At 68.7% G+C, this 24,382-nt stretch overlaps 3 protein-coding genes across 3 annotated transcripts in view; 2 read left to right on the forward strand and 1 right to left on the reverse strand.

Moving 5' to 3' along the window:
• SART1 (spliceosome associated factor 1, recruiter of U4/U6.U5 tri-snRNP) overlaps positions 1 to 7,349 on the forward strand; it is a gene marked incomplete at its 5' end in the record, with an annotated part of 10,817 nt that extends 3,468 nt beyond the window's left edge. Inside the window, 9 exons of the mRNA XM_082334418.1 lie at positions 55 to 185; positions 1,287 to 1,442; positions 2,014 to 2,124; positions 3,039 to 3,126; positions 5,591 to 5,681; positions 6,014 to 6,149; positions 6,238 to 6,327; positions 6,682 to 6,803; positions 7,094 to 7,349. Coding sequence (XP_082190544.1) covers positions 55 to 185; positions 1,287 to 1,442; positions 2,014 to 2,124; positions 3,039 to 3,126; positions 5,591 to 5,681; positions 6,014 to 6,149; positions 6,238 to 6,327; positions 6,682 to 6,803; positions 7,094 to 7,112 — 944 coding nt within the window. The 3' untranslated portion in view covers positions 7,113 to 7,349. The remainder of the gene's footprint in view (positions 1 to 54; positions 186 to 1,286; positions 1,443 to 2,013; positions 2,125 to 3,038; positions 3,127 to 5,590; positions 5,682 to 6,013; positions 6,150 to 6,237; positions 6,328 to 6,681; positions 6,804 to 7,093) is intronic.
• Positions 7,350 to 7,659: 310 nt separating this feature from the next.
• Positions 7,660 to 10,703, reverse strand: EIF1AD (eukaryotic translation initiation factor 1A domain containing). Its single transcript, XM_082334422.1, is given in 7 exon segments — positions 7,660 to 8,045; positions 8,405 to 8,449; positions 8,533 to 8,549; positions 8,551 to 8,639; positions 9,645 to 9,753; positions 10,498 to 10,521; positions 10,523 to 10,703. Coding segments are annotated over 7 exon segments (615 nt in total). The 5' UTR covers positions 10,586 to 10,703; the 3' UTR covers positions 7,660 to 7,777.
• Positions 10,704 to 10,877: 174 nt separating this feature from the next.
• On the forward strand, positions 10,878 to 23,985 carry SF3B2 (splicing factor 3b subunit 2; the record flags this gene model as incomplete). The annotated part of the gene is made up of 22 exons (XM_082334419.1): positions 10,878 to 11,025; positions 11,871 to 11,917; positions 12,230 to 12,307; positions 12,658 to 12,858; positions 13,432 to 13,491; positions 13,716 to 13,833; positions 13,937 to 14,031; positions 14,728 to 14,833; positions 14,928 to 15,010; positions 15,550 to 15,741; positions 16,368 to 16,505; positions 17,144 to 17,224; positions 17,716 to 17,943; positions 18,458 to 18,607; positions 19,964 to 20,053; positions 20,596 to 20,703; positions 21,361 to 21,468; positions 22,296 to 22,438; positions 22,512 to 22,613; positions 23,246 to 23,345; positions 23,424 to 23,609; positions 23,702 to 23,985. The coding sequence occupies 22 exons, from the start codon at positions 10,878 to 10,880 to the stop codon at positions 23,771 to 23,773; spliced, it is 2,634 nt and encodes an 877-aa protein (XP_082190545.1). The 3' UTR covers positions 23,774 to 23,985.
• Positions 23,986 to 24,382: the final 397 nt, after the last annotated feature.

Raw genomic sequence — 24,382 nt, forward strand, 5'->3', positions numbered from 1 at the left:
TTCTAGGGAGCACCCAAGGGTGCTGGGGGGGTCCCTGATGGGTGCCCCCCCCAGAGGAGGTGCAGGGCCCGGCCTCGCCGCCGGCGCTGGAGGAGGACGAGGCGGAGCAGGAGCTGCAGAAGCAGCTGGAGAAGGGCCGGCGCCTGCGGCAGCTCCAGCAGCTGCGGGAGGCGGGGGGCGAGAAGGTGAGAGCGGGGGGCACCCCCAGATCCTCTGGGGGACCCCGTCGAGGGGCGGGGGCACCCAGGCGTCGGGGAACCTCCCCATGGCACCCACGGAGCCCTACAACTCCCCCACGGCACCCACAGAGCCCTACAGCCCCCCCCCATCGAGGGATGGGGGACCCAGGTGTTGGGGATCCCCCCCATGGCACCTCCAGATCCTCCGGGGTCCCCCCATTGAGGGGCGGCGGCACCTGGGTGTCGGGGAACCCCCCCATGGCACCCCCAGAGCCCTACAGCCCCTGCCCCCCCAAATCGAGGGACAGGGGGATCCAGGCTCCTCCAGCCCCCCCAAATCGAGGGATGGGGGGACGTCCAGGCATCCCCATAGCACCCACAGAACCCTCCAGCCCCCCCAAATCGAGGGATGGGGGCACCCAGGTGTCCAGCCCCCCCCAGCACCCCCAGACTCCTCCAGCTCCCCCAAATCGAGGGATGGGGGGATCCAGGCATCCAGGCACCCCCCCATGGCACCCACAGAGCCTCCCAGCCCCCCACATCGAGGGACGGGGGGGGACCCAGGCATCCAGGCACCCCCCAGCACCCCCAGGCTCCTCCAGCCCCCCCAAATCTAAGGGATGGGGGGGATCCAGGCACCCCCCCATGGCACCCACAGAGCCCGCCAGCCCCCCCCCATTGAGGGATGGGGGCACCCAGGCATCTGTGCACCCCCCCAGCACCCCCAGACTCCTCCAGCCCCCCCCAAATCTAAGGAATGGGGGATCTAGGCATCCGCGAGCCCCCCAGCCCCCCTGAATCGAGGGATGGGGGCACCCAGGCGTCTGGGAACCCCCCATGGCACCCACAGAGCCTTCCAGCCCCCTCAAATCTAAGGGATGGGGGCACCCAGCCCCCCACATCGAGGGGCGGGGGGGACCCAGGTGTCCAGGCCCCCCCCCATGGCACCCACAGAGCCCTACAGCCCCCCCAAAACAAGGGACGGGGGGGACCCAAGCAGAAAAAGGGGGGCACCCACGCCCTACGCCCCCCCAAAGGGGGGTGGGTGGGCACCCAGCGCCCTTGGGGGGTGCCTGGGCCCCCACCGCCCCCCCTTTGCCCCCCCAGGTGCTGGAGCTGGTGCGGGGGGCCGGGGGGGCCCCGGGGCCGGACCCCCGGGCGGGCGCCATCGTCTTCAACGCCACCTCGGAATTCTGCCGGACGCTGGGGGAGATCCCGACCTACGGCCTGGCCGGCAACCGGGAGGAGCAGGAGGAGCTGATGGTGGGGGGCGAAATGGGGGGCAAAAGGGGGGGGCAGGAGGGATACGGGGGGCTGGGGGGCGAAATGGGGGGGTGATTTGGGGGGCAGGGGGGGTGAAATGGGGGCAAAAAGGGGGGCTGGGGGGTGAAAGGAGGGGCTGGGGGGATATGGGGGGGCTGGGGGGTGAAGGGGGGGCAAAAGGGGGGGCCGGGGGGATATGGGGGGCCTGGGGGGTGAAATGGGGGGGTGATTTGGGGGGCAGGGGGGTGAAATGGGGGGCAAAAGGGGGGGCTGGGGGGTGAAATGGGGGGGCTGGGGGGTGATTTGGGGGGCTGGGGGGTGAAAGGGGGGGGCAAAAGGGGGGGCCGGGGGGATATGGGGGGCCTGGGGGGTGAAATGGGGGGCTGGGGGGGGATCTGGGGGGCAAAAGGGGGGGCTGGGGGGGCACTCGGCACCTTTTGGCACTTGTGTCACTGTGTCCCCCCCCGTGTCCTCCCCCGTGTCCCCCCCAATGTCCCCCCGTGTTCCCCCCCCCGTGTCCCCCCCCGTGTCCCCCGATGTCCCCTCTGTCCCCCCCCCCCCGTGCCCCCAGGCCCTGGAGCGGGCGGGGCGCCCCTCCCCCCCGGGCCCCCCCGACTCGGAGGGGGAGGAGAACGTGGGCTGGAGCAGCGTCAACCTGGCCGAGGAGCGGCAGCACCAGGACGTGAGCACCCCGAAACCCCGGCACCCCGAAACCCCAAAACAGGGGCACCCCAATACAAGGGCACCCCAAATGGGCACCCCAAAAACCCCAGTACCCCAAAAACCCCAGCACCCCGAAACAGGGGCACCCCAAAACCTTTGGCACCCCAAAACAGGGTGGCCCAAAAACTCCAGCACCTCAAAAACCCCGGCACCCCAAAACCCCAGACACCCCAAAAATAGGGCACCCTGACAGTAGGCTAATCCTGGAACAGGGACACCCCAAAACCGGGGCGCCGTAGAACCAGGCACCCCGAAAATCAGGCACCCCAAAACCCAGGGGCACCCCAAAACCCAGGATGCCCTGAAACCAGGGAGCCCCCAAAAACAGGCACCCCAAAACAGGGGAACGTCAAAACCCAGGGCACCCCAAAATTGGGGCCACCCCTAAACCAGGGGCACCCCAAAGCCCAGGACACCCCGAAACCTGAGGCACCCCAAAAACTAGGTGCCCCAAAGCCCAGGACACCCCAAAACCTGGGCACCCTGAAACCAGAGGTACCCTGAAACTGGGGACACCCCAAAAATAGGGCACCCTGAAACCAGGCTTGCCCTGGACCTGGGGCACCCCAAAACCAAGGACACCCCAAAACCGGGGGGCTGGGACCCCCCTAAACCACAGCACCCCAAACCCGGGGTCATTTCTGAACCCAGAGACAGGGGCCCCCCCCAAACCCAGAGCCCCCCCAAACCAGGGTCACCCCACCCCCAGGGGCATGGGACACCCCAAAACGGGGTGGGGGACCCCCCGGGGTGCTGCTCGGGGGGGAGGGGGGGGGGGTTGGGGTCCCTTTTGCCCCCTTGGTGGGGGCTGGGGTCCCCCAAAGTGGGGGGGGCTCCCCTGAACCCCCTTTTTTTGCCCCCCCCCCCCCCAAGTTCTCGGCCTCCTCCACCACCATCCTGGACGAGGAGCCCATCGTCAACCGGGGCCTGGCCGCCGCCCTGCTGCTCTGCCAGAACAAGGGTGAGGCCGGGGCCTGGGGCCTATAGGGCGCTGGGGGGGCCTATAGGGTGCTTTAGGGTTACTACGGGGGGGCTGGGGGGGGGCCCTATACGGTGCTGGGGAGCCATATAGGGTGCTTTAGGGTCCCTATGGGGTGCTGGGGGGGCCCTATAGGGTGCTTTAGAGTTACTACGGGGGGCTGGGGGGGGCCCTATCGGGTGCTGGGGAGCCATATAGGGTGCTTTAGGGTCCCTATGGGGTGCTGGGGGGGCCCTATAGGGTGCTTTAGGATTCCTATGGGGGGCTGGGAGGGCCCTATAGGGTGCTTGGCATGCCTATAGAGTGCTTTAGGGGCCCTATAGTGTGCTTGGGGGGCACTATAGGGCGTTTTAGGGTCCCTATGGGGCGCTGGGGGGGCCCTATAGGGTGCTTTAGGGTTACTACGGGGGGCTGGGGGGGGCCCTATCGGGTGCTGGGGAGCCATATAGGGTGCTTTAGGGTCCCTATGGGGTGCTGGGGGGGCCCTATAGGGTGCTTTAGGATTCCTATGGGGGGCTGGGAGGGCCCTATAGGGTGCTTGGCATGCCTATAGAGTGCTTTAGGGGCCCTATAGTGTGCTTGGGGGGCACTATAGGGCGTTTTAGGGTCCCTATGGGGCGCTGGGGGGGCCCTATAGGGTGCTTTAGGGATACTACGGGGGGCTGGGGGGGGCCCTATCGGGTGCTGGGGAGCCATATAGGGTGCTTTAGGGTCCCTATGGGGTGCTGGGGGGGCCCTATAGGGTGCTTTAGGATTCCTATGGGGGGCTGGGAGGGCCCTATAGGGTGCTTGGCATGTCTATAGAGTGCTTTAGGGGCCCTATAGTGTGCTTGGGGGGCACTATAGGGCGTTTTAGGGTCCCTATGGGGCGCTGGGGGGGCCCTATAGGGTGCTGGGGGGGCCCTATAGAGCGTTTTAGGGTCCCTATGGGGGACTGGGGGGGGCTTATAGGGTGCTGGGGTGGCCCTATAGGCATTTTAGGGTCCCTATGGGGGGCTGGAGGGACCCTATAGGCGCTTTAGGATCTCTATAGGGTGCTTTAGGGTCTCTATGGGGTGCTTGAGAGTCTATAGGGTTCTTAGGGTCCCTATAGGCTGGTTGAGAGTCACTATAGGTGCTTAGGGGTCTCTATAGGGCACTTTAGAATCCCTATAGAGTGCTTTAGGGTCCCTGTGGGGGGAGACGCTGGGGACAGACGTCCCCCGGGGCGCAGTGGGGTTGGTTCGTGCCCCGGGGAGGGGTTATTGGGGTTCCCCTGGGGTGGGTTGGGGGGCATCTGTAGGGTGTATTAAGGACCCTATAGAGGGATCTACAGGCCATAGGGTGATCTGGGGGCCCTATAGAGGGATCCAGGGGGTCGGGGGGGGGGTCTGGGGGGTGGTTTGGGGGCCCTATAGAGGGATCTGGGGTGATTTTGGGCGTCTCTAGGGTGGTTTGGGGGCCCTATAGAGGGATCCAGGGGGTCTGGGGGGCCTATAGGGTGGTTTGGGCCCCCTATAGAAGAATCCAGGGTGGCTTGTTGGGTCTATAGGGTTGTTGGGGGGCCCTATAGAGGGGTCTGGGGGGTCTCCAAGGTGGTTTGGGGGCCCTATAGAGGAATCCAGGGTGGTTTGGGGGCCCCATAGAGGGATCCAGGGTGGTTTGGGAGGTCTATAGGGTGGCTTGGGGGCACCGTAAAGGGCTTCAGAGTAATGTGGGGACCCTATAGGGTGATCTGGGGGCGGATCCAGGGTGGTTTGGGGAGTCTGTAGGGTGGTTTGGGGGCCCTATGGAGGGAGCCGGGGTGGTCTGGGATCTCTATAGGAAGCTTTAGGGAGTTTATAGAGCACTCAACATCTCTATAGGTTGCTCTGAGCAGTCTATAGGGAGGTCTGGGGTCTCTATAGGGTGCTTAGGGCTCTGTAGGGAGATCTCGGGTCTCTATAGGGTGCTTTGAGAACTCTATAGGGTGCTCTGGGGAGTCTTTACGGAGGTTTGCAATTATATGGTGCTTGAGAGCTCTATGGGGTGCTCTGGGAACACTATAGGGAGATATGGGGTCTCTCTAGGGTGCTCAGGGCTTTATAGGGTGCTCTGGGGAGTCTATAGGGAGGTCTTGTGTTTCTATAGGGTGCTCTCAGAGCTCTATAGGGTGTTCTGGGGAGTCTATAGACACATCTGGGGTCTCTATAGGGTGCTCAGGGGTCTATAGGGTGCTCTGGGGAGTCTATAGGGAGGTTTGGGATCCCTATAGGGTGCTCTGAGAGCTCTATAGGGTGCTCTGGGGAGTCTATAGACACATCTGGGGTCTCTATAGGGTGCTCAGGGGTCTATAGGGTGCTCTGGGGAGTCTATAGGGAGGTTTGGGATCCCTATAGGGTGCTCTGAGGGCTCTATAGGGTGCTCTGGAGTCCCTATAGGGTGCTTTAGGGTCCCTATAGGGTGCCCTGACCCCTTTCCGCCCCAGGGCTGCTGGAGACGACGGTGCAGAAGGTGGCGCGGGTGAAGGCCCCCAACAAGTCCCTGCCCTCGGCCGTCTACTGCATCGAGGACAAGATGTGGGTGACGTCCCCCTGTCACCCCGTGCCACCCCGTCACCCCCAGGTCTCCCCACTGGTGCCGAGCACAGCTGGTGCGAGGAGCACAGGCGCTGCCGTGTCCCCTCTGTGTCACCCCGTGTCCCCTGGTGTCCCCCTGTCCCCGTGTCACCCACTCAGGGCCATCGGCGACAAGCACAGCCGGTGCGAGGAGCACCCCGGCTCCCCCCCGCCTCCCTGCGTACCCCAACCCTCACGTCCCCCCGTGTCCCTCGGTGTCCCCGTCCCGCTGTCACCCCGTCCCGGTGTCCCCTCGTCCCTGATGTCCCCCTGTCCCCGTGTCACCCGCGCAGGGCCATCGATGACAAGTACAGCCGGCGCGAGGAGTACCGGGGCTTCACGCAGGACTTCAAGGAGAAGGAGGGCTACCGCCCCGACGTCAAGATCGAGTACGTGGACGAGACCGGCCGCAAGCTGACGCCCAAGGAGGTGCGGGGACGGGGGTGACGCGGCCGCGGGGACCCGGGGGTGACCCCCCCGCTGTCCCCTGACCCCCCCGCTGTCCCCTGTCCCCCAGGCCTTCCGGCAGCTCTCCCACCGCTTCCACGGCAAAGGCTCGGGGAAGATGAAGACGGAGCGGAGGATGAAGAAGTTGGATGAGGAAGCGGTGAGGAGCTTTTGGGGGGGGGGGGGAGCCTTTTGGGGTCCCCCAGCCCCTTTCTGGGGCCTTCAGCCCAGTTTTGGGGTCCCCCAGCCCCTTTCTGGGGCCTTCACCCCAATTTGGGGGTCCCTTTGGCCCAATTTGGGGTCCCCCATCCCCTTTTTGGTGTCCCCTTGACCCAATTTGGGGGGCCCCCAACCCCCCCCATGCTGCTCAGGGCTCCCTCTACTCTTGAGGGGGGTGGGGGAGAGTTTTGGGGGTGGGGGGTCCCCTTTCTTTTGGGGTCCCCCCATCTTTGGGGGGGGTCCCCCATTTCGGGGGGGGCCCGCCCTTATTTTGGGGGGGTTCCCCGCTGCGCAGCTGCTGAAGAAGATGAGCTCCAGCGACACCCCCCTGGGGACGGTGGCCCTGCTGCAGGAGAAGCAGAAGGCCCAGAAGACGCCGTACATCGTCCTCAGCGGCAGCGGGAAGAGCATGAACGCGTGGGTGCTACTGGGAGGGACTGGGAGGGGCTGGGAGTGCTGGGAGGGGCTGGGAGGGGGAGTGGCAGCACTGGGAAGAGCGCTGGGAGGGGGCTGGGAGTGCTGGGAAAGGCACTGGGAAGGACTGGGAGGGCTGGAAGGGGGCTGGGAGTGCTGGGAAGGGTGCTGGGAGGGCACTGGGAGGGACTGGGAGCACTGGGAAGGCCACTGAGAAGGACTGGGAGTGCTGGGAAGGGGACTGGGAGGGACTGGGAGCACTGGGAGGGCGCTGACCCCCCCTCCCCCCCCAGGAACACCATCACCAAGTGACGCCGCCGCTGGGAGACGCCCCCGTCCCCTCCCGTGTCCCCTCCCGTGTCCCCCCGCCCCACGGGGACAGTAAAGGCCTTGGGGACAGCCACCACGTGTCACCGCGTGTCACCTGCGCCAGGGGACAGGGCTGTGTCAGGTGACAAAGCCACCGCCTGTCCCTGCCACCGCGCTTGGGGACGGCGTCGTGTCCCCGTGATGTCCCCCTGCCACCGCCTGTGGGTACAGGACAGTGCCACTGTCACCGCAGGTCACTGCGTGTCACCTGCGCCGCGGGACGGGGCCGCGTCGGGGTGACAAAGCTACCGCCTGTGCCTGCCACCGCGCTTGGGGACATCACCGTGTCCCTGTCACATACCCCCTGCCAGCGCCTGTGCGCACACGACAGTGCCACTATCACCGCGTGTCACCTGCGCCGGGGGACGGGGCTGCGTCAGGTGACAAAGCCACCGCCTGTCCCTGCCACCATGCTTGGGAACAGCATCGTGTCCCTGTGATGTCCCCCTGCCACCGCCTGTGCGCACAGGTCAGGACAGTGCCACTGTCACCGCGTGTCACCACTGCCACCGCCTGTCCCCAGTGCCACCGAGAGTCCTTTATTGGGGGAGCAGCCCCTGGCCCCGTCGTCACCGCGCGTCCCCGTCACTGCCCGCGGGGACACCCCCTCACGGCGGGGGGCACCGCGTGTCCCCTCTGTCCTTGTCCCCGCTGTCCCGTGGCTGCGTGGCCTCGTCCCCCGTGTCCCTGTCACCCGCGTCTTCCTCCTCGTCACCTGCGTCCTCCTCGCTGTCACCCGTGTCCTCGTTGTCACCCGTGTCCTCCTCCTCGCTGTCACTCGTGTCTTCGTTGTCCCCTGTGTCCTCGCTGTCCCCTGTGTCCCCGCCGGCCACCACCCGGTTGGTGTTGACGAAGATGTCCCCGTCCCCGTCCCGGCTGCCTCGGGGACACGGGGGGGGTGACAAAGACACCGTGACACACGTGTCCCTTTGTCCCCAACTGTCCCCAGTGCCGGGGGGGGCGGGGTTGGTGTCCCCTCAGCACCGGGGTGACAGCCCCGTTAATGCTACTGTGTCCCCTCCCCATGTCCCCCCCGTGTGCCACCCGTGTCCCCCCAGTGCCACCCATGTCCTCCCAGTGCCACCCATGTCCCCCCCCACCCCCGCTATTGTCCCCCCCAAACCCCCCATCTTAATTGCCCATTTACCCCCCCATCATTGCCCCCCCTGCTATTGCCCCCCCCCCCAGTTACCCCCGTTATTGCCCCCCCCCCCGTTACTGCCCCCCACTCTCACCTCTCTCGGGGGTTCGGCCTCTCCAGGGGGGCGAAGGCCTCGGGCCTGGGGGGGGAGGGGTCACAGCTGGGGAACTGGGAGGGACTGGGAGGGGGGATTTGTCCCCGGGGGGGGGGATTTGCCCCTACCAGAGGCCCTGGCGCTGCGAGGAAGCGGACGGGGGGGAGGAGGACGAGGGAGATCTCGGCCTTGACCTTGGCCCCCTCCTCGATGGGGTCCACCAGCAGGAAGTCACCTGGGGGGGGAGGGGACACGGGGGGGTCACCGGGGGGGGTCACCTGGGGGGGGGATGGGGGGGTCACTGAGGGGCGGGGGGGACACGGGGGGGTCACCGGGGGGGTGGGGGTCACTGGGGGGCAGGGGGGACACGGGGGGGGTCACCGGGGGGGTGGGGGTCACTGGGGGGGGATGGGGGGGTCACTGGGGGGCAGGGGGGGGGTGGGGGGGGTCACTGGGGGGGCGGGGGGGGACAAGATTGTGGCTGCTGCTGAGCGCACGCTGATGACACCGGGGACGACTGATGGCACCAGGGACAGGTGACAGCCCCCAGGGTGAGGGTGACAGGGTGACAGCGGGGGTGACAAGGTGACGGGAGGGTGGCAGGGTGACAGTAGGGTGATGGTGGGGGGTGACAGGGCGACAGCACGGTGACAGCGGGGATGGCAAGGTGACAGTGGGGGTGGCAGGGTGACAGCAGGGCGACAGTGGGGGTGGCAAAGTGGCAGTGGGGGGACGGGGTGATGGCAGGGTGACAGGGTGACAGCAGGGTAACGTTGGCGGTGACAGGACGATGGTAGGATGACAGTGACGGCAGGGTGGCAAAGTGGCAGTGGGGGTGACAGGGGTGACGGCAGGGTGACAGTGGAGATGGCAGGGTGATGGCAAGGTAACAATGGGGGTGACAGTAGGGTGACAGTGTGACAACAGGGTGGCAGAGCGACAGGATGGTACAGTGACGGCAGGGGGTGACAGGGTGACAACAAGTGACAGCAGGGACAGTAGGGTGATGGCAGGATAACAGTGCGGGTGACAAAGTGACAGCAGGGTGATGGTGGGGGTGACAGGGTGCCGGCAGGGTGCCGGCAGGGGTGGCACACTGGCGGCAGGGTGGCAGGGGGACGGCGGGGTGGCGGTGGGGGTGACAGGGTGACGGCAGGGTGGCAGGGGGACGGCGGGGTGGCGGTGGGGGTGACAGGGTGACGGCAGGGTGGCAGGGGGACGGCGGGGGTGGCGGTGTCACCTCTCTTGATCCAGATGTGGCGGCGGAAGCGGGGGGGCATGCTGGCCAGGAACCGCGTCCCCTCCGCCGTCTCCACCTCGTGCAGGTTGTTCCCCGGTGTCCCCAACACCTGGCTGGGGGGGGGACACGGGGGGGGGGACACGGCGCGTCAGGGCCACCCCGTCCCCCTGCCCCCGTCTGTGTCCCCTCTGTCCCCCCAGACAAGGACCGGGGTGTCCCCACGCCCCCCCCGCAGCAGGGGGCAGCCAGCGGGTCCCCATGGCCCCCCGCGGCGTCCCCTCCTTGTCCCTACAAGCCCCATGTCCCCCCCGTGTTCCCACGTCCCCCACCTCCCTTGTCCCCTCCGTGTTGCCCTCCTTGTCCCCATGTCCCCCCCCGGCGGCCCCCCCCGTCCCTGCATCCCCCCCCGTGTCCCTGGGTCCCCCTGTCCATGTCCCCCCCACCCCCCCGGTGTCCCCCTGTGTCCCCTCCATTGTCCCTATGGCCTCTCCCCGTGTCTCCCCCCTTGTCCCCCGGTGTCCCCATGTCCCCCCCCCGTGTCCCCCCCCCTTATTCCCCCTTGTCCCCATGTCCCCCCCCATGTGTCGCCCCCCGCCCCCGTGTCCCCCCCCCCCGTGTCCCTATACCGCCCCTCGTGTCCCCATGTGTCCCCCCGCCCCCCCCCGTGTCCCCATGTCCCCCCCCCCGCCCCCCCATTTCCCCTGTGTCCCCATGCCCCCCCCCCGGTGTCCCCGTGTCCCCCCCCGTGTCCCCCCCCGTGTCCCCATGCCCCCCCCCCCCGGTGTCCCCATGTCCCCCCGTGTCCCCATGCCCCCCCCCCCCGGTGTCCCCGTGCCCCCCCCCGCGTCCCCACCCTCACGACGCGCTGTCGCGGACCCCGGCAGCACGCGCTCCTCCAGCAGCTCCCGCACCACGTGCTTCCGCTTGGTGGCGCGCGACATCCCGGCGGCTACGGCGACAACCGGAGGGGGGGGAGGGGAGAAAGAGAGGGAGAGGGGCGTCCGGTCCCCCCCCCTCCCCGCCGTTAAGAGCCCCCCCCCCCGAGGGGGCCCCGGTGCCGCTCACCTCCCTCCGGTACTTCCGGGTATGCGCGGCGCGTCACTTCCGGCGAGCGCGTCCGTTGCGTCTCTATGGGGGCGACGCTGGAAGGGGCGGGGCCGACGCTGCGGAAAGGGGGCGGGGCCGCCGCCGCTGATTGGCCGGGCGGCGCGTGCGCGGGGCGGCGGGAAGAAGATGGCGGCGGAGCGGGCGGAGGCGGCGACGGGCGGCGGCGGCGGCCCGGGGGGGGCGGCGGGGGGAACGGGGGAGCTGCCGCCCTACGCGGGCTGGGCCCCGGCCGAGCTGCAGGCAACGCTGGCCGGCATCGGCGCTCCCGCGCAGGGTGCGGCGGGGGGGGCCGGGCCTGAGGGAGCTGGGGGTCCCCAGGGGTGCTGGGGGTGGCGGGGGGGTCCCCGGGGGTGCTGGGGGTGGCGGGGGGGTCCCCGGGGGTGCTGGGGGGTGCTGAAGGGCGTCCCCAGGGGTGGTTGGGGGGTGCTGGGGGTCCCCAGGGGTGCTGGGGGTGGCGGGGGGGTCCCCGGGGGTGCTGGGGGTGGCGGGGGGGTCCCCGGGGGTGCTGGGGGGTGCTGAAGGGCGTCCCCAGGGGTGGTTGGGGGGTGCTGGGGGTCCCCAGGGGTGCTGGGGGTGGCGGGGGGGTCCCCGGGGGTGCTGGGGGGTGCTGGGGGTCCCCAGGGGTGGTTGGGGGGTGCAGGGGGGTCCCCAGGGGTGGTTGGGGGGTGTACGGGGGTCCCCAGGGGTGCTGGGGGGTGCAGGGGGGTCCCCAGGGGTGGTTGGGGGGTGCAGGGGGGTCCCCAGGGGTGCAGGGGGGTCCCCAGGGGTGGTTGGGGGGTGCAGGGGGGTCCCCAGGGGTGCAGGGGGGTCCCCAGGGGTGGTTGGGGGGTGCAGGGGGGTCCCCAGGGGTGGTTGGGGGGTGCTGGCGTGCAGGGAGGTGCTGGGGGGGGCCCTTAGGGTATTTGGGGGGTGAAGGGGAACCCTAGAGACCATTTGGGGACCCCCGAAGGTACCGTGGGGAGGCTCTAGGGGGTGTTGGGGGCTCCCCGGGGGAATTGAGGGGTCCTGGCGGGTGGAGGGATTGGGGGGGGCGGACCCTGGTTGGGGGGGCTGGGGGGAAACTGGGGGGGTTGGGGGGCAGAATTTGGGGGCTCCCTGACCCCCCCCCGTGCCCCCCAGGCACCCGGGAGGAGCTGGTGGAGCGGCTGCAGGCCTACACCATGCAGGTGAGCCCCCCGTATCCCCAGGGGGGTCCCCAATATCCCCGGGGGGGTCTGGGACCCCCATGTCCCCCTGGGGGGGGTCCTCTGTCCCCTGTATCCCCTCGGGGGGGGGCCCCATGTGCCGGGGGGGGCCCTGCAGTCCCTGGGGGTGGGGGGTGTTTGTGTATCCCCTCAGGGTGGGGGTCCCCGTTTTCCTGAGTGGGGGGGGGGTGGGACCCCCACGTCCCCCCGGTTGCGGGGGGGTGTCTCGGTGTCCCCTCGGGGTGGGGGGGGTCCCCTCATGGGTGCCTCAATGTGTCCCCCCTGCCCCCCCAGACAGGGATCGTCCTGAGCCGCCCCGTGCTGCGCCCCGAGGAGGGGGACAAGGCTGCCCAGCCCCCGCTGCCGGCGCAGGTGGGGGGGCTCGGGGGGGGGGGCTAATAACTGTGGGGTGCTGCTTAGGGAGGGGGGGAGGGAGTCAGTGGGTGCTATGGGAGGGGTAAGGCCCCCCAGGAGACCCAGTTCTGGGGTGGCAGTGGGTGCTGGGGGAGCAGGACCCCCCCAGGGGTCCCCAGTTTTGGGGGGGGAGGGGGGGTCAGTGGGTGCTGGGGGGGGGGCAGGACCCCCCAGCAGACCCCGTTTTGGGATGACAGTGGGTGCTGGGGGGGGGCAGGACCCCCCAGGGGTCCCCAGTTTTGGGGTGGGGGGGGTCAGTGGGTGCCGGGGGGGGCAGGACAGACTCACGCACCCCCTCCCTCCCCCAGCTGCCCGGCTTGCCCCTGCAGCACCCATTGGTGCCCCCCCCGCCGCCGGGGCTGGGGCTGAGCTACGGGCTGGGGGTGCCCCCCCCGCCGCCCCCCCCCGGGCTGCGGGGGCCGGGGGCCGAGGCGCTGTCGGAGGAGGAGCGGCTGACGCTGGCCCAGCAGCAGGCGGCCCTGCTGCTGCAGGAGGAGCGGGCCCAGCAGGTGCCGGGGGGGCACCCATGGGTGCTGGGGGGCAGCTTGGGGGAGGGGGAGCGAGGGAGTTTGGGTGGGTCAGAGGGTCCTGGGGGGCAGTGGGGGAGGTGGGAGGACCAGGGAGGGGGAGTGGGGGGGTTATGGGGGGCACCCATGTGGGGGGTGGGCACCCAGGGTTTTGGGGGGGTTAAGGGGTTTCTGTGGCGCTGCTGGTGGGAGGGTGGCACCCGGGGGGGCACCCATGGGTGGGTGGGGGGTGTCAGGAAAGCTGTGGGAGCCTGGGTGGGTTAAGAGGGGGTTTGGGGGGGCAGTGGGGGTGCCCACGGGTGCCGGGGGTTCTCTGTGGACACAGGCTGGATCTACAGGTGCTGGGGGGGCACCCATGGGTGCTGGGGGGCCCTGTGGAGGCAGGGGGCACCCCTGGGTGCTGGGGGGCTCCCTATGGACACAGGGCCCCCGCGGGTGCTGGGGGGGGACGGGCAGCACCCACGGGTGCTGGGGGACGCTGCGGGCACAGGAGCGTTCGCGGGGGGCGTCGCAGCACCTGTGGGTGCTCTGAGCCCCCCTGCGCCCCCTCCCCAGGGCCAGCACCCGTTTGGGGACAAGGCGAAGGAGCAGGAGCTGCTGGAGCAGCAGAAGCGGGTGAGGACGGGGGGCACCCATGGGGGCAGGGAGGGGCTTGGGGACGCTTGTGGGCGCGAGGACACCCGTGGGTGCGGGGACCGGTGAGGGGGCACCCATGGGGACGCCCTGGGGGCGCGGGGGTGCCCTTGTGGGTGCAGCTGAAGACGTGGGGACGTCAGCGGGTGTAGGGACGCCCGCGGGTGCCTCCGTCACCCACGGGTGTCCCCCGGTGTCCCCCGCAGGCGGCGGTGCTGCTGGAGCAGGAGCGGCAGCAGGAGATGGCCAAGCTGGCACCCGCCGTGCCCCGGCCCCCCCCAGACGTGGCACCCATGGGTGCCCGCACCCCCCTGCCCCCCCGAGGTGAGCATTGCCGGCCCTGTGGCCACCCTGGGCTCGCGGAGGGACGCCGCTGGTGGCCCGTCCCCCCGCCCTGCTGTAGCTACTCCTTTCTATGACCCCACAGGCAGCACCCCCATGGGTGCCCCCATGCCCGGGGTGCCCATGGGCGCCCCCCGCCCCCGCGGGCCCCCACCGCCCCCCGGGGAGGAGAGCCGAGAGGTGGGTGAGGGGGGGCCTGGGCGCGTTGGTGCTCTGGGTGGGGGGGCTCCAGGGCTCCTGGGTTCTCAGAGGGGGGGTCCTGGATGCCTGGGTGCTCTGGGTGGGGGGGGCTCGGACACCTGGGTCTTTGGGTGGGGGTCTCCCAGGTGCTTGGGTTCCTTTGGGGGGGGTGGGAGTCTCCCAGATACCTGGATTTTGTGGGTGGGGGGGTTTCCCAGGTGCTTGGGGTTTCCAGATGGGTGGGGGTCTCCCAGATACCTGGGTGCTGTGGGTGGGGGGGTCCTGGAAGCCTGAGTTCTCTTGGAAGGGGGGTCTGGGGCGCCTGGGTGCTCTGGGTGGGGGGTCTCCCAGATCCCCGGGTTCTTTGGGGGGGGTGTCGTCTCCCATGTGCCTGGGGTCTCCGGATGGGTGGGGGTCTCCTGGGTGCTCTGGGGTGGGGGGGTCCCAGATGCCTTGGTTCTCTTGGGTGGGGGGGGTCTCCCGGGTGCCTGGGGTCTCCAGATGGGTGGGGGTCTCCCGGATGCCTGGGTGCTCTGGGCAGGGGGGGTCCTGGCCACTTGGTTTCTTTGGGTGCGGGGGTCCCAGACACCTGGGTGCTCTTGGGTGGGGGGGGGTCCTCCCAGATACCTGGATTCTTTGCGGGGGGTCTCCCGGGTGCCTGGGTCCCTTGACGCCCGCCCCCCACATCCCGCGCAGCCGGACGACCCGACGGTGGGTCCCAAGATCCCGCAGGCGCTGGAAAAGATCCTGCAGCTGAAGGAGATCCGGCAGGAGGAACTGATCACCGTGCCGGGGCTCTCGGGTGAGCCTCCCCCCCAGCACCCATGGGTGCCCCTCGGCAGGGGGGTGGGCAGCACCCAGACCCCCCACCCACACACTCACCCGTGTTTCCGCAGCCGAGGACGAGATGGAGACGGAGCCGCGGGCGTCGGCGTCGGCCTCGGAGGCAGAGGAGGACGCGGGGCTCTCCAAAAAGGAGGTGGGTGTCACCCGGGGGGGGCTCGGGGGGTCCCTAGGGGGGCCCGATCCTGCTTGGAAGCACCCTGGGGGGCTGGAGGGGTCCCCCGTTCCTGCCGGGGGGTGGGGGGACGGTTCTGCCCCTGGGGAGGGTCCTGATCCTGGGGTCCCCAGGGTGCCAGCTCCTGCCTGGGGGGGCCCAATCCTGCCCAGAGGGACCCCAGGGTGCCAGGTCCTGCCGGGGGGGGCCCAGTCCCATTCAGAGGGACCCCCGGGTGCTGACTAATACTCAGGAGCTCCCTCGGGTGCTAAATGCTCTTGGAGGGGGGGGCTGATCGTGCTTGGGGGGGGGCCCTTGGGTGCCCATTGCTGTGTGGGGAGGGGCCCAATCCTGCCCAGAGGGACCCCACGGTGCCAGGTCCTGCCGGGGGGGGGCAATCCTGCCCAGAGGGACCCCAGTGTGCTGATTAATACTCAGGAGCTCCCTTGGGTGCTAAATCGTCTTGGAGGGGGGGTGACCGGGCCGCCCCCGCGTCACCCGCGTCCCCTTTGCTCCCTCAGCGCAACCGCAAGCGTCGCAACCGCAAGAAGAAGAAGCGGGGGAGGGGGCGGGAAGGGGCCCCCCCCCCACCCCGGGGGGACCCCGAGACCCCCGGCGACGCCCCACCCGTGGAAATTGAGTACGTCACCGAGGAGCCCGAGATCTACGATCCCAATTTTGTGTTTTTTAAAAGGATTTTTGAGGCTTTTAAGGTAAGAGCGAGAGGGTGGGGGGCACCCATGGGTGCTGGGGGGTGGCAGCACCTTGGGGTGCCTTTGGGTGCTCCTAGAAATGAGAAATTGTGGTGTTTTCAAGTGAATTTTTGATGGTTTCAAGGGGGCACCCGCCCATGGTGGGGGGCACCCAGGGGGTGCTGGGGGGTGGCAGCACCTCGGGGTGCCCCTGGGTGTCCCCCAGCTGCACCCATAGGTGACAAATTGCCTTTTTTAGGGGGATTTTTGATGGCTTTAAGGGGGCTCCCAGTGGGTGCTGGCGGGGGGGGTGGGGTGGCAGCACCTCAGAGCGCCCTTGAGCTGCACCCAAAAATAGAAAATCTTTATTTTGGGGGGGGGAATTTTTGATGGTTTTAAGGTATTGCTTAGGATGTGGGGCACCCATGGGTGCTGGGGGGCGGCAGCACCTCGGGGCATCCCTGAGCGTCGCCTGGCTGCACCCATAGGTGACAAATTTTCTTTTTCAAGTGTTTTTTTTTAGTGCTTTTAAGGTGGCGTCGGGGGGGAGCGGTGGCATCCTGAGGTGGGTGGGGGGCACCCATGGGTGCTGGGGGGGGTGGCAGCACCCTGGGGTGCCCCTGAGCACCCTCCATCCCCCCCCGTAGCTGACGGACGACGTCAAGAAGGACAAGGAGAAGGAGCCGGACAAGGCGGACAGGCCCGAAAGTGCCACCGTCCCCAAGAAGAAGGGCTTCGAGGACGGGCACAAGGGCAGCGAGGACGACAGCTCCGAGGACGAGCAGGTCGGGGGGGGTGGCAGCGCGGTGACGAGGGGGTGACAGTGCGGTGACAAGGGGGTGGTAGTGTCAGGGTGGGGGGCAGCGGGTGGCAGCGGGAGCTGGTGGGTGGTCGGGGACGTTGATGGGGTGCTGGGGGATACGGTGTGATGGGGGGGGACAGGCGTGGGGGTGGCCCTGGTGAGGGGACAGGGGTGACAGGGGGGCTCTGGGGTGGGGACAGGGGTGACAGGAGGGGCTGTGGGGTGGGGACAGCCCCTGGGGTGGCCCTGGGAAAGGGATGTGGGTGACAGGGGGGCTCTGGGGTGGAGACAGTCCCTGGGGTGACCATGGTGGGACATAGATGATGGGGGGGGGGTCTGGGGTGGGGAAAGGGGTGACAGGAGGGGCTCTGGGATGGGGACAGCCTCTGGGGTGGCCGTGGTGCGGACAGGGGTGACAGGAGGGGCTCTGCGGTGGGGACAGCCCCTTGGGTGGCCGTGACGAGGACATGGGTGACAGAAGGGACTGTGGTGGGAACAGGGGTGACAGGAGGGGCTCTGGAGTGGGTGCCGGGGGGGACGGGGACAGTGGCTGGGTGGCGTCAGGGCCTGGCAGCAGCCAGGTGCCACCCAGCCGGTGCCACCCCATGGGCGTCCCCACAGGAGAAGAAGCCGGAGGTCCCCAAGCTCTCCAAGAAGAAGCTGCGGCGCATGAACCGCTTCACCGTGGCCGAGCTGAAGCAGGTGACAGCCGCTGGGGACATGTCCCTGTCCCTATCCCTGTCCCCAGGGTGCCTGGGCCGTTGCCCCGCGCCTGCGGAGCAGGGATGCGGTGGGCACAAGCGACCGGGTGGCACCCAGAGATACGGACAGCGGCGATGGGGGACCCTGTGTCCCCTGGGAGCCCGGCTGGGGACACCTGAGGTGTCCCTGGGGGCACGGGGACACCGCTGTGTCCCCTGGGAGCCTGGCTGGGGACACCTGGGGCGTCCCTGGGGTGGCCTGTGCCCACCTGAGGGATAGGAAAGGTCCTCTGTGTCCTGGTAAGGTCCCCTGTGCCACCCTGGGGGGCCTTGTGTTCATCTCGAGACCCTACTGGGGACACTGGTGCCACCCTGGGGTGCCCAATGTTCCCCTTGTCACCCCCCCCAAGGCCCCTAGTGCCACCCTGGGCTACCCTACCCCCCCCACCCTACCACCCTGCCCCGCCCCAACTGACCCCCGTCTCCCCGCAGCTGGTGGCCCGCCCGGACGTGGTGGAGATGCACGACGTGACGGCGCAGGACCCCAAGCTGTTGGTGCACCTCAAGGCCACCCGCAACTCGGTGCCGGTGCCGCGGCACTGGTGCTTCAAGCGCAAGTACCTGCAGGGCAAGAGGGGCATCGAGAAGCCCCCCTTCGAGCTGCCCGACTTCATCAAGCGCACCGGCATCCAGGAGATGCGCGAGGCCCTGCAGGAGAAGGTGGGACAGCCGCGTCACCTGGTGTCACCTGGGAGGGGATACGGTGGGGTGGGGGGGGTCTGGGTGCCTGTTTGGGGAATTGGGGAGGTTGTAGGTGTCCATCTGGGGCTCTGGGGAGGTCATGGTTGGACATCAAAGGCTTTGGGGAGACCACAGTTGGACATCAAAAGCTTTGAGGAGGTCGTAGTTGGACATCTGGGGCTTTGGGGACATTGTAGGCGCCCATCTGGGGCTTTGGGGACATCGCAGGTGCCCATGTGGGGCTTTGTGAAGGTCACAGTTGGACATCAGAGGCTTTGGGGACATTGTAGGTGCCCATCTGGGGCTTTGGGGACACCACAGTTGGACATCTCTCGGGGACACCCCGGGGGACTCCCCACATCCCCCGAGGCATCGGGGCCACCCTGGGGGGGGCTCTGTGCATCTCCCTGGGACCTCCATGTCTCCCCAGGGGCGTTGGGGACATTCCGGGTGTCCCCAACGTCCCCTCCCACCGCGTGTGTCCCCCCCCCAGGAGGAGCAGAAGACGATGAAGTCGAAGATGCGGGAGAAGGTCCGCCCCAAAATGGGGAAGATCGACATCGATTACCAGAAGCTCCACGACGCCTTCTTCAAGTGGCAGACCAAGCCCAAGCTCACCATCCACGGGGACCTCTACTACGAGGTGGGTGCCCCCCACCCATGGGTGCTCCCCCCACCCATGGGTGCTCCCTCCCGCACCCGTAGGTGCCCCCCAACCGGCTCCTCTTGCCGCTGGGTGAAGCCCCCGGTCCGGGGAGGTGTCACCAGGAGCCCGCTTGGGTCCCATCACCCCCAGCGTTGTCCCCAGGGTCTGACCATGTCGTCATCCCCCCCCCCCCCGGTGTCCCCCGTGTCCCCTAGTTGGGCCACCCTGTCCCTCAGGGACGTCCCTGTGTCCCTCAAAGGTGTCCCCATGCGCCTTGACCGTGTCCCCATGTCCCTCAGGGGTGTCCCCATGTCCCCCTGCTAGGGCTCCCCACCTTCAAGGTTGTCCCTGTGTCCCTCTAGCAGTGTCCCCATGTCCCTGAAGGACGTCCCTGTGTCCCTCAAGGGTGGCCCTATGTCCCCCCAATGGTGCCACCCTGTCCCTCTGTCAGTGTCCCCCGTCCCTCAAGGTTGTCCCAGTGTCCCCGTGTCCCTCTGTCAGTGTCCCCATGACCCTGAAGGACATCCCCGTGTCCCTATGTCCCCCCTGACGGTGCCACCCTGTCCCTCTATCAGTGTCCCTGTGTCCCTCAAGGTTGTCCCCGTGTCGCTCTATCAGTGTCCCCATGACCCTGAAGGATGTCCCCATGTCCCTATGTCCCCCATGACGGTGTCCTCATGTCACTCTATCAGTGTCCCCGTGTCCCTCTGTCAGTGTCCCCATGACCCTGAAGGACGTCCCCGTGTCCCTGTGTCCCCCCGATGGTGTCCCCCTGTCCCTCTGTCAGTGTCCCCCGTCCCTCAAGGTTGTCCTAGTGTCCCCATGTCCCTCTATCAGTGTCCCCATGTCCCTGAAGGACATCCCCGTGTCCCTATGTCCCCCCTGACGGTGTCGTCATGTCCCTCTATCAGTGTCCCTATGTCCCTGAAGGATGTCCCCATGTCCCCCCAATGGTGCCACCCTGTCCCTCTAGCAGTGTCCCCATGTCCCTCAAGGTTGTCCCAGTGTCCCCATGTCCCCCTGTCCGTGTCCTCATGTCCCTGAAGGACGTCCCCGTGTCCCCTGATGGTGCCACCCTGTCCCTGTATCAGTGTCCCCATGTCCCTCAAGGTTGTCCCAGTGTCCTTCAAGTGTGTCCCCATGTCCCTCTATCAGCGTCCCCATGACCCTGAAGGACGTTCCCGTGTCCCCGTGTCCCTCTATCAGTGTCCCCATGTCCCCCGTCCCTCAGCGTTGTCCCCACGCCCCCAGCTGTGCCACCCTGCCTCTTTGCATCCCCCCGACGATGTCCCCGCGCTCCTGTCCCCGCTGTCCCCCTCCCCGCTGACGCCCTGTCCTCGTCCCCGTCCCCAGGGGAAGGAGTTTGAGACGCGGCTGAAGGAGAAGAAGCCGGGCGACCTCTCGGACGAGCTGCGCATCGCCCTGGGCATGCCCGTGGGGCCGGTGAGCGGGGGCACCCGTGGGGGCTGGGGGGCATCCGTGGGGGCTGGGGGAGGGGAGCTCTGTGTCACCATGGGCATGGCCAGAGAGCACCCATGGGTGCTAGAAGTCACCCCAGGGTGGGGTTTTGGCCGGGGGGGGGGTGGGGGCTAGGTGGGTGCCTTGGGGGTGCCAGCGGGTGCTGGGGGGCACCCATGGGTGCTGGGGTGGGGGGAGCTCTGTGTCATCCTGAGCATGGCCTGAGAGCACCCATGGGTGCTGGTGGACACCCCAGGGTGGGGGTTTTGGCCTGGGGGTGGCTAGGTGGGTGCCTTGGGGGTGTCAGTGGGTGCTGGGGGGCACCTATGGGTGCTGGGGGGGGGCAGCCTGGGGTGGGGGGAGCTCTGTGTCACCCTGGGCATTGCCAGCGAGCTGGGGGGGGGGGGGGCACCTATGGGTGCTGGGGGGCACCCAGAGCGAGGGGGGGGCCTGGAGGCTGGCTGGGGGGGGTCGGTGGGTACCGGTGGGTGCCGGGGGCACCCATGGGTGCTGACCCGCCCCGGCAGAACGCGCACAAGGTGCCCCCGCCCTGGCTGATCGCCATGCAGCGCTATGGCCCCCCCCCCTCTTACCCCAACCTCAAGATCCCGGGGCTCAACTCCCCCATCCCTGAGGTGAGGGGGGGCTCTGGGTGCTGGGGGGACTCTGGGTGCTGGGGGGGGGGGGGGTGGCATTTGGGGTCCTTTGGGGCGGCTCTGGGTGCTGGGGGGACTCTGGGTGCTGGGGGGCATTTGGGGTCCTTTGGGGCGGCTCTGGGTGCTGGGGGGCATTTGGGGTCCTTTGGGGGGGCTCTGGGTGCTGGGGGGCATTTGGGGTCCTTTGGGGGGGCTGTGGGTGCTGGGGGGGCATTTGGGGTCCTTTGGGGGGGCTCTGGGTGCTGGGGGGGGCATTTGGGGTCCTTTGGGGGGGCTCTGGGTGCTGGGGGAGTGGGAATTTGGGGTCCTTTGGGGGGGCTCTGGGTGCTGGGAGAGTGTTTGGGGAGCAGGCAGGGGGTTTTGGGTGCTGGGGGGGGCATTTAGGGACCCTGGGGAGGGCTTTGGGTGCTGGGAGAGGTGTTGGGGGCTGGGGGAGGGTGGGCATTTGGGGTCCTTGGTGGGTGCTCAGGGGGCCTTTGGGTGCTGGGGGGGGTGGGGCGGGGTGGGGCTTTGGGTGCTGGGTAGGGGACAGGCAGGCTTATGGGTGCTGGGGGGCTGCTCCTTTGTCTACCTGGGGTGTTTGGGGGGGGGTTGGGGGGGCTCTGGGTGCCCCCCCGACCCCTCCCCCGATGCCAGGGGTGCTCCTTCGGGTACCACGCCGGGGGCTGGGGGAAGCCGCCCGTGGACGAGACGGGGAAGCCGCTCTACGGCGACGTCTTCGGCACCAACGCCGCTGAGTTCCAGGTACTGGGGACCCCTCGGGGCCCCCCCAAACCCCTCGGGACCCCCCCAACCCGACCCCCCCCAGGAGCCGCTCCGAGCTCTGCAGAGCCACCCTGAGCTGTCTGCGGCACCCATGAGCCATCCTGGGCCACCCTCAGCCCCCGGCAGGGGGGCACCCATGAATTCTCCTTCCCCCGCTGCCCCCCCCCCCCCCCCCCCCGAGCAATTTGGGGACCCCCAGACCCCTCCTCTCCATTCTGTGTCAGCCCCCCCCCCCAAGTTTTTGCACCTCCCCCTTGCTTCCTCCTGTGCACCCGTGGGTACCATCCTTTCCCTTCCTGGGCACCCATATCCCCCCCCCCCAGCACCCATATCCCCCCCCCCCAGGACCCATATCCCCTCCCCCAAGCACCCATATCCCCCCCAGGACCCATAACCCCCCCCCCAGCACCTATACCTCCCTCCCACCCTATCCCCCCCAGGACCCATAACCCCCCCCAAGCCCCCATAAACACCCCCAAAGCACCTGTAAACCCCCCCAGCATCCGTAACCCCCTCCCAAGCATCCATATGCCCCCCCCCCCCAGCACCCATAAACCTCCCCCAAGCACCCATATCCCCCCCCAGCATGCATAATGCCCCCCCAGCACCCATAAACACCCCCAAAGCACCCATAACCCCCCTCCCCCAGCACACATACCCCCCCGTCAGCACCCATAAACAGCCACCCCAGGCACCCATAACACCCCCGAAGCACCCATATCCCCCCTCCCCCAGCACCCATATCCTCCCCTCCCAAGCACCCATAACCCCCCCCCAGCACCCATAACCCCCCCCGCCCCCCCCAGACGAAGGAGGAGGAGGAGGAGATCGACCGGACGCCCTGGGGGGAGCTGGAGCCCTCGGACGAGGAATCCTCCGAGGAAGAGGAGGAAGAGGAGAGCGACGAGGAGAAACCGGACGAGACGGGGTTCATCACCCCCGCGGACAGGTTCGGCCCCCCCCAGCACCCATGGGTGCCCCCTGCTGTCACCCACCCCCCCTGACCCCCCGTCTCCCCACAGCGGCCTCATCACGCCTGGGGGCTTCTCCTCGGTGCCGGCGGGGATGGAGACCCCCGAGCTGATCGAGCTGAGGAAGAAGAAGATTGAGGAGGCCATGGATGGGTGAGGGGGGGTCGGGGTGCTGGGAGGGCAGGGGTGGGTGCTGGGGGGGGGGGTCGGGGTGCTGGGAGGGCAGGGGTGGGTGCTGGGGGGGGGGGGTCGGGGTGCTGGGAGGGCAGGGGTGGGTGCTGGGGGGGGGGTCGGGGTGCTGGGAGGGCAGGGGTGGGTGCTGGGGGGGGGGGTCGGGGTGCTGGGAGGGCAGGGGTGGGTGCTGGGGGGGTTTTGGGGTGCTGGGAGGGCAGGGGTGGGTGCTGGGGGGGGTTGGGGTGCTGGGAGGGCAGGGGTGGGTGCTGGGGGGGGTTGGGGTGCTGGGAGGATGGGAGTGGGTGCTGGGGGACGTTTGGGGTGCTGGGAGGGCAGGGGTGGGTGCTGGGGGGGGGTCGGGGTGCTGGGAGGGCAGGGGTGGGTGCTGGGGGGGGGGGTCGGGGTGCTGGGGGAGCAGGGGTGGGTGCTGGGGGTTTTGGGGTGCAGGGAGGATTTGGGGGAGGTGCTGGGAGGATGGGGGTGGGCGCCCGGGGTTTTGGGGTGCAGGGAAGGCCAGGGGCGGGCGCCGGCCAGGTTTTGGGGTGTTGGGAGGCGCTGGGGTGGGCAGAGGGCTCCCCCAGCGCTGAGGGTGCCCCCCACCCACCCAACAGCAGCGAGACCCCCCAACTCTTCACCGTGGTCCCCGAGAAGCGCACGGCCACCGTGGGCACCGCCATGATGGGCTCCACCCACATCTACGACATGTCGGCGGTGAGCCGCGGCGGGCATCCCAGACCAGCACCCATGGGTGCCGGGACACCCAGTTACGCGTCCCCCCCTCTCCCTTAGGTGATGGGACGGAAGGGACCCGTGCCCGAGGCGCAGGGGGTGGAGGTGGCTTTGGCCCCCGAGGAGCTGGAGCTGGACCCCACCGCCATGACGCAGAAGTACGAGGAACACGTGCGGGAGCAGCAGGCCCAGGTGGAGAAGGAGGACTTCAGCGACATGGTGGCCGAGCACGCCGCCAAGCAGAAGGTGGGGACCGTCCCCCTGCCCGTCCCCTGCCCGTCCCCCTGCCTGTCCCCTGCCCGTCCCCTGCCTGACCCCCGCTGTCCCCCCTCCCGCAGCAGAAGAAGCGGAAGGCTCAGCCCCAGGACGCCCGAGGAGGCGGGAAGAAATACAAAGAATTCAAATTTTAAGATGGCGGTGGCACCTTTTGTCACCTCTCTGTCACCCTGTTCGTCACCGGGCCCTTCGGTCGCACGGTGGGTGGCACCCGTGGGTGCTGGGGGGCGCCCCCCCGGCCCCGGCTGGGGCCACGTTGTTTTGGCTGTTGGGGACAGTGGGGTGTCCCTGTCCCCGTCCCTGTCCCCCTTGTTTTGTAAATAAAAGGGTGAGTGTCCCCACCCCACCCCCTCGGCCTCGCTCTCTGCTTGATGTCCCCGTGTCCCCAGGCCGTGTCCCCAGGGTCCCCATGTCCCCACAGCACGGCTCACTGGGTGTCCCCAGGGTCCCCATGTCCCCACAGCACGGCTCACTGGGTGTCCCCATGTCCCCAGGGTTCCCATGTCCCTGTGTCCCCACAGCACGGCTCACTGGGTGTCCCCAGGGTCCCCGTGTCCCCGGCCCGTGTCCCTGTGCCCCAGCAGTGTGGCTGGCTCCATGTCCCCAGTGTCCCCAGTGTCCCCAGGCCCTGTGCCCCAGCGTGGCTCCCTCCATGTCCCCGGGCCCCCGCAGCACCCGTTGCTCAGTGTCCCTGTGTCCTCAGCCTCTAGCCCCGTGTCCCCAGGGTCCCCAGGCCGTGTCCC

Source organism: Platalea leucorodia (genome assembly GCF_965183815.1).
Source record: "Platalea leucorodia genome assembly, chromosome: 34".
Taxonomy (NCBI): Eukaryota; Metazoa; Chordata; class Aves; order Pelecaniformes; family Threskiornithidae; genus Platalea; species Platalea leucorodia.